Consider the following 9057-nt stretch of genomic DNA (forward strand, 5'->3'; position numbering starts at 1 on the left):
CCAAACTCTTTGCTTTCTATCTTTGTTCTAGCCGGTACCCTCTAACAGAAGTAGTCGATAACAGTAGGATGCTAGTGAAAGAAAAGAAAAATCAGTAATATCCAAAAGGCAAACTATTTTATATATATTTATATATATATATGCACACACATATATACAAATATATATATGCACACACATATATACAAATGTATACATACACATATATATATACATATTCTGAGTGGTTTCAAGTAATTCTTTTCTTTTGATAATACTTCTGAATTTTAGCAAATTCTACTTGCTATAAAATAATGCTAATACATTTTTGGCATAAGTTAAACATTTTTTTTCCACAGTACTACATTTAAATCAAGTCCCAACACCAACATGACACTGCAAAAGTGCAAACTAAATTTTACTATTATATTTGTAAATGATTATTGACATTTCAGTTCAGTCACTCAGTTGTGTCTGACTCTTTGTGACCCCATGGACTGCCGCATGCCGGGCTTCTCTATCCATCACTAACTCCTGGAACTTGCTCAAACTCGTGTCCATTGAGTCGGTGATGCCATCCAACCATCTCATCCTCTGTTGTCCCCTTTCCCTCTAGCCTTTAATCTTTCCCAGAATCAGAGTATTTTCCAATAAGTCAGTTCTTCACATCAGGTGGCCAAAGTACTTGAGCATCAGCTTCAGCATCACTCCTTCAGTGAATATCCAGGACTGATTTTCTTTAGAATAGACTGGTTGGATCTCCCTGCTGTCCAATGGACTCTCAAGAGTCTTCTCCAATACCACATTTCAAAAGCCCCAATTCTTCAGTTTTCAGCTTTCTTTATAGTCCAACTCTCACATCCATACATGACTACTGAAAAAGCCCTAGCTTTGACTACATGGACCTTTGTCAGCAAACTAATGTCTCTGCTTTTTAATATGCTGTCTAGGTTTGTCATAGCTTTTCTTCCAAGGAACAAGCATCTTTTAATTTCATAGCTGCAGTCACCATCTGTAGTGATGTTGGAGCCCAAGAAAATAATGTCTCTCACTGTTTCCATTGTTTCCCCATCTATTTGCCATGTATTGGTGGGACCAGATGTCATGATCTTAGTTTTTTGAATGTTGAGTTTTAAGTCAGCTTTTTCACTCTCCTCTTTCACTTTCATCAAGAGGCTCTTTGCTTTCTGCCATAAAGGTGATGTCATCTGCATATCTGAGGTTACTGATATTTCTCTCTGCAATCTTGATTCCAGCTTGTGTTTCATCCAGCGTGGCATTTCACATGATGTTTTCTGCATATAGATTAAATAACCAGGTTGACCATATAAAGACTTGACATACTCCTTTCCCAATTGGGAACCAGTCTGTTGTCCCATGTCCACTTCTAATTGTTGCTTCTTGACGTGCACACAGATTTCTCAGGAGGTAGGTAAGGTGGTCTGGTATTCCCATCTCTTGAGGAATTTTCCAGTTTGTTGTGATCCACATAGTCAAAGTCTTCAGTGTAGCCAATGAAGCAGATGTAGATGTTTTTCTGGAATTCTCTTACTTTTTCTATGATCCAACAGATGTTGGCAACTTGATCTCTGGTTCTGCTGCCTTTTCTAAATCCAGCTTGAACATCTGGAAGTTCTCGTTTCACATACTGTTGAAGCCTGGCTTGGAGAATTTTGAGCATTATGTTGCTAGTGTGAGAGTCTACTGCAATTGTGCAGTAGTTTGAACATTCTTTGGCATTGCTTTTCTTTGGGACTGGAATGAAAACTGACCTGTCCTATGGCCACTGCTGAATTTTTCAAATTTGCTGGCATATTGAGTGCAGCACTTAACAGCATCATCTTTTAGGATTTGAAATAGCTCAACTGGAATTCCATCACCTCCAATAGTTTTGGTTCTGGTGATACTTCCTAAGGCCCACTTGTGTTCAGACTCCAGGATGTCTGACCCTAGGTGAGTGATCACACCGTCGTGGTTATCTAGATCATGAAGATCTTTTTTGTATAGTTCTTCTGTGTATCCTTGCCACCTCTTCTTAATATTTTCTGCTTCTGTTAGGTCCCTACCATTTCTGTTCCTTATTATGCCCATCTTTGCATGAAATGTTCCCTTGGTATCTACTTTTCTTGAAGGGATCTCTAGTCTTTCCCATTCTATTGTTTCCCTCTATTTCTTTGCACTGATCACTTAGGAAGGCTTTCTTATCTCTCCTTGCTATTCTTTGGAACTCTGCATTCAGATATATCTTTCTTTTCTCCTTTGCCTTTAGCTTCTCTTCTTTTCTCAGCTATTTGTAAGGTCTCCTCAGACAACCATTTTTCCTTTTCGCATTATTTTTTGGGGGGATGGTTTTGATCACCAGCTTGTGTACAATGTTACAAACCTCTGTCCATAATTGTTCAGGCACTCTGTCTATCAGATCTAATCCCTTGAATCTATTTGTCACTTCCATTGTATAATCGTAAAATATTTGATTTAGGTCATACCTGAATGGTCTAATTCCCTACTTTCTTTAATTTGAGTCTGAATTTGGCAATAAGGAGTTCATGAGCTGAGCCACAGTCAGCTCCTGGTCTTGTTTTTGCTCACTGTAGAGAACCTCTCCATCTTTGGCTGTAAATATTACAATCAATCTGATTTTGGTATTGACCATCTGGTGAAGTCCATGTGTAGAACTGTCTCTTGCATTGCTGGAAGAGTGTATTTGCTATGACCAGTGCATTCTGTTGGAAAAACTCTGTTAGTCCCTATTGACATTTACTGGACACTTATTATGGTCCAGATATTGTTATAAGTGCCTTAAATATTTCCTCTATTTAACAAAATATCCACACATATAAAATAAGTTTCCTAAGATTTTATACCTAGAAGCAATGGAACCAAGATTTGATTATTAGAATTCTGACTCCAGAGATTGTCCTCTTTAGTCACAAGCCTACACTATGTCCTAATGGTTCAAACTAGTAATTCCAATTAATTACATGAAAATTACTGCACTCTTATTTTTTTATCTTCACTCTTAATAAAAACATTTAAAGCCCTATGCTTTTGCATTCTTAAGTTTTACTATGATTCTGTATATTCTCTGCTCTATTTTGTCTTATAGTTGTTAATCACAATTACACTTTCCTGACTCCTCTATTAATAGTTTCTTTTGTGATATACATTTCTTCAGTTTCTGCCCGATATGTCAGATACACATTCTTCTGTCAAATGTAGTAATTAATTTATTTTTGCCACTTTGTGCTGCTGTGGCATGATCTTAATTCCCTGACCAGGGATTGAACCCAGGTTCTGGCAGTGAAAGTACTGAGTCCCAAAACTGGACTGCTAGTAAATTACCCAGATGCACATTCTAAAGTTCATTTTAAGTAACATGATATTCAGATATCTAGGAAATTTTTTAAATGTTGTATTAAGACTCCTAAACAAGGAAAAGAGATAATTCTTAGTCATTAGCTCCTGCAAGAAGACACATAGTTCCAGAACACGTTAACTGGCCTTGTCTCTGTGAAGAACTCTTATTTTTTTCTGAACTCTTGCTGACTTTTATAGGGCTGGTGCTTTCCTCTTGGAATGGTAAATCCTTGCACTTGCTGGATCCACTTTGAGGCATCATTGATTCTCTCATTGCATCATTAGTTCCCACAGCCCTCCCTGTGTCTATGGCTGCAAGGCAATTTTGCAAACAATCGCAACCCCAATAATATATATATATATATATATATATATATATATTTTAAAATACTCAATTGGATGTTGGAATAGCTCTTTAGAATTATTGGCTTTGTAACTAGCAGTCTGTTTCTTTAACCTGGTCCTACATTATAATTAAAATACATTTACTTCTCTGTTTATTTTTATTATCTTAGCAGGACCATCATATTTTCCGATGTTTTTTTAGCTTCTCTATAACCTGGAGGTTGCTAAAGAGTTCCCATGGAGTCTTATCAATTTAAAGAAAACAACCAGAGTCACACTGTGCCAAATACACAGTATTTGACAGTGACCCATGTTTTATCTATTTCTTTTAATCTTCAAAAATACTGATATTTATGAGATCTTGAAGTTTGTGCCTGCTAAGTTGCTTCAGTTGTGTCCAACTCTTTGCGACCCTATGGACTCTAGCTCACCAGGGTCCTCTATCCATGGGCATTCTCCAGGCAAGAATACTGGAGTGGGTTGCCATGACCTCCTCCAAGGGATCCTCCCAACCCAGAGATCCAGTCGAGTTCTTTTGCATGTCCTGCATTGACTGGGAGATTCTTTACCACTAGCACCACCTGGAAGTTCAGTTCATTTCAGTCGCTCAGTCATGTCTGACTCTTTGAGACACCATGGACTGCAGCACACCAGACCTCCCTGTACATCACCAATTCCCACAGCTTGTTCAAACTCATGTCCATCGAGTTGGTGATGCCATCCAACCATCTCATCCTCTGTCATCCCATTCTCCTCTTGCCTTCAATCTTGCCCATTATCAGAGTCTTTTCCAATAAACCTCTGTGAAAAGGTACTTGCTATCACTGTGTAAGGGTGATAATGTGGCTAGAACTTAAATTTGTGAACTAATGTATGAGGAGGTGATCAGACCTTGTGAGGTACTTAACTCCACAGGAAGGCATGTCCAAGAATTGTAAATATGGGAATGCTCCATAATGCTGATCCACAGAGGAAAAAATCCCAGGATTAGTTTGGCTTTAAATATAGACAGCTGAGAGAAGAACAAATATATGTGGAAAGAGAGGGGATTTTCTTTATAAAAATATTGTAGTGGTTTCTTTAGCTTGCATACATTACATAGCAGAACAGAGCTGCTCTTATTAAATAATTTGGGATGAGCTTTATCCTTTACCATTTTCTGATAAAAGTTTTTATGGAATCCATATTATTTTCCTTTTAAATGTTTGGTTGTATTCATCTAGCAAATTCACCTGGGTCTGGAAAATTCCTTGTTGGAAGGTTTCAAACTACAATTTCTCCAGTAGATATGAGAGTACTTAGATTATCTATTTCTTTCAAAATGAGCTTCAGTAGTTTGCACATAGCAAGGGATTTTCTCATTTGTCTTAGTTATTAAATATAATGAAGTTAATTTTTATTTTGTTGTATATTTTCTATTTCCTGATAATTTTTACTGTTTGTGAGTTATATTAATCTTTTAAAAAGACAGTTCATACTTATTCTTGTAAATTTCAAGGAGATATGTCTGATATACAACAATAAAATAATAAAGTTATCTTTTGTAAACAGGTATCAACAAAACAATGAATCAAATTTCAAGTCCTAAAGCAATATATAGGCCAACTAGCATTTATGAAAATATAAGAATTCACAATCACTATAGTTGATTGTACATGAATACACTCACAATATGAATTTAAAAGTTTAAAAAATAGACTTTAAAGATAGAACTTATAGAGTTATTTCTTCTACAGAAGAGAAAGAAGAATAGAAAGTTTTACTGAGTATAATATACTTAATAAGCTTAAAATCTTTTAAAATTTTGATGTTTATACATGTATGGGAAACAAAAATTTGCCCAAATCACTTCTTTATACTTCTGTTTTCTTTCAATATCTAGGGGAAATAGCACAGAATTTAAGCAAAATAGTAAATACAGAAAGAATCAGAAACAATATAATTAATCAGTAATTATATAAAAATCTGGAAATCATGAAAAACCTAGATTTCTCTTCTTCACTGCTAACTTGTAGAATAAAGTAGAAATTCTATTGTTACTTACCTAAAAATCCTACTACATAAATGCTCAAAATATCCTCCATCAGAGTTAAAAAAAAAAAGAGAATAATTTCAAGAGACAATTAAAGTAATTAAATATAAATTCTGGATAATTAAGGAATTAAGAAAATATTAGGGACATCTGCAGGGGAGGTAGAATAATATAAAATCATGCTAATGCTAAATATCTCATCTTGTACAGGAATCACTAGATATAACTTTTTATAATTAGTTTAATTTAATATCCTTTTAAAAATATACACACTATCAGGAGAATTCTAATTATTCTACCAGAATTTCTATGCAAATACACTTGTGTGTAAGATTCCATACATTAATATATGTGTGTACATTCCCATACTTAAAATCATCTTATATGTATTGTTCAGCAACCTGTAATTTCTCTTTAAAATGTTTTAAGCATATTTCCACATTAGCACTTTGTACTAACATATTCAGTAATAATTGTACCAAATTTTTAAAATGTATTGCAATACATTCATCCTGTGCATTTGTATTTCTAGTTTTCATTTTTGTCATCAATGCTGTGAGGAAATAAACATGTTCATGAGTTTTCATTAGTACTTGTACAAGTGAACATGTAAAATATTCTTTATTCTTTATTATTTTATAAATCATTCGTGTTCTTAGACATCTCACTGTTTCTTTTCTTCCCTGATGAATACCTTTTACTGTTGCTAGTAAGAGTAAGAATTATTACCATTATGGTAAAATTAATGCAGTCTATAGTATGATTATAAAATGATCAAGAGGAGCTTGACATTCATTTGAGGAATAGATGCAGATTTTTGATTCATTCCAGTGTTTTTACTAACGTATGCTGTTGGTGGTAAAGATCCCATCTGCTAATGCAGGATACCTAAGAGAGGCGGGCAGGATCCGTGGGTAGGGTAGCTCCCCTGGAGGAAGGCATGGCAGCCCATTCCAGTATTCTTGCCTGGAGAATACCCATGGACAGAGAGCCTGGTGAGCTAGAGTCCAGAGGGTCACAAAGAGTCAGACACAACTGAAGCAACTTAGCACACACACATGCTAATAATCCGTAAATTTCTACCTCTGGCAAAATTTTCTCCTGTCTTCAGAGTGAAAAATTAAAATAGCTTGATGCCCCGAGATCACCTAAAATCATTATGTCCCATAATGCCTGAAATTATACTTAGGAAAGATGAAATATTGGCTTCCCAAGTGGTACTAGTGGTAAAGAACCCTCCGATCAGTGCAGGAGATATCAGAGGTGGCTGGATCCCTGGGTCAGGAAGATCCCTCTGGGAAGGGCATGGCAATCCACTCCAGTATTCTTGCCTAGAGAATCCCATGGACAGAGGAGCCTGGTTGGTTACAGTCCATGGGGTCGTGGAATTGGACATGACTGAAGTAATGTGTGTTACACACAAGGAGGAAATATAAAGAATATTCCTTTCTCTGTCCTGCAATTCCAGTGTATGTAGGATGCAGACTGATTACAGTAGTATTACTGGTAATAGTAACAATAGACAACCTTCCTTCACTTTCATTACATGCTATGCAGTGTTTTAGAAGCTTTATATAAATCATTTTACTTAATAATTTTATCAACCTTATAAGTTACATAATATTTTGTCCCTGTTATAAAGATAAGTGTATAGAATTTCAGAAAGAGTAAATGCACTCTGCCAAGGCCATACATCTGAAATTCAAGACTTGAACTTAGAGCCCAAATGCTCAGCTAATACATCAGGATGCTAAATACATGAGTACTACTTTCTCTGATTTACAGAGGTCATATTATAGGAGAATAAACTAAAATCATGATAAGTTGATTTGAGATTTTTATTCATCTTTTTTAAGTGTGTGTGGGTGGGCTGTGTCTTCAGTTCTCCTGTTTGTCTATATTAACATAAAATTGAAATTAGCTATCGAATTTCTTTGCTTTAAACTTGTAACAAAGCTCATTATTACACAGACTCTAAAATGTCCATGGTCTGACACTGTCCTGAACAAAAGCAGTGAAACAAGATTTTAACATGATCTGATTTACTCAAATCTTAATGCTATTGTTCTCTCTTAATGCTGGCATGATATAAGATTTCCAATATAATTGTAGGTACTCTTCAATTACTGGAGTTACATAGAGAATTGAAGAACTATGCTGTTTAATCTACATCAGCAAAATTTCTTGCTCAAAGAAAAGACCTGGATAAATTTCTCCTGAATTTGCTTGGTCTTAACTCCATAAATGATGGGGTTGAGAGTGGGTGGTACCACCACATAAAGATTGGCAAGAAGAATATGTACATGTAATGGTATACTGTGGCCCCCAAATCGGTGAGCAAAGAATGAAAAAAAGGCTGGGGTATAGAACAGTAATATAACACACACATGGGAGCCACAAGTACCCAGAGCCTTGAGCCGGGCATCTTGGGAAGGAATTCTAAACACAGTACAAAGTATTAGGGCATAAGAGATGATGATAAGCACCACATCCAGGCATGTGGAAAATAGAGCCACAATAACCCCATAGTAGATGTTGACCTGAATGCTATCACAGGCAAGCCTGGCAATGCCCATATGTTCACAGTATGAGTGACGAATAATGTTCCTTCCACAGTAAGTAAGCCGATAAACCAGAAAAACCAAGGGGAAACAGATGAGGAAACTCCTAATTATAGAAGCAATGCCTATTTTTCCAATGACTGAGGGTGTTAGAATGGTAGTATATCTTAGTGGATAACAGATGGCTACATAGCGATCAAATGCCATGGCCAGGAGTATGGCAGACTCTGCTACAAAGATGAAGTGGAGGAAAAACATCTGGGACACACAGCTACCAAAAGATATACCCCCTTCTTGGAACCAGAAGATTGCTAACATCTTGGGTGTGGTGACAGTGGAGAGAAAGATATCTGCCAAGGCTAACATGGAGAGGAAAAGATACATGGGTTCATGAAGACTGTGCTCAGTGAAGATCAGAAATAGCAAGAGGGTATTTCCTACAACAGCGACTATGTACATGGAACAAATGGGGATGGAGATCCACGTGTGTGCATCTTCCAGTCCTGGGATCCCAATCATGGTGTACCAAATGTCTCTAAGGTTAGTGTAGTTTGAAGAGGTTGTCATCTTTTACTCTGTTCTCTGATGCTGAACCCTGAAATAGGGTGAGGGGGAGAGAGAGAGAGAATGAGAATGAAGTGTCAGGGCTATTTTATCAGGTTAAGTGTGACTCTTGGCATTGCAGTAATTTATCTGCCTTAAAAAATGATGGTAATAAGTAATGATTCAAGGATGATAAGCCAAACAGGCTTCACTGACATGAAAGTTACCATGACTTAATAG

The 9057-nt window shown here is 36.3% G+C and overlaps 1 protein-coding gene across 1 annotated transcript; it reads right to left on the bottom strand.

Moving 5' to 3' along the window:
- Positions 1 to 7884: 7884 nt before the first annotated feature.
- Positions 7885 to 8841, bottom strand: LOC122700453 (olfactory receptor 52Z1-like). The gene has a single exon (XM_043913391.1). The coding sequence runs from the start codon at positions 8839 to 8841 to the stop codon at positions 7885 to 7887; it is 957 nt and encodes a 318-aa protein (XP_043769326.1).
- Between the last annotated feature and the right edge of the window lie 216 nt (positions 8842 to 9057).

The sequence above is a fragment of the Cervus elaphus genome, chromosome 1 (assembly GCF_910594005.1).
Source record: "Cervus elaphus chromosome 1, mCerEla1.1, whole genome shotgun sequence".
Taxonomy (NCBI): Eukaryota; Metazoa; Chordata; class Mammalia; order Artiodactyla; family Cervidae; genus Cervus; species Cervus elaphus.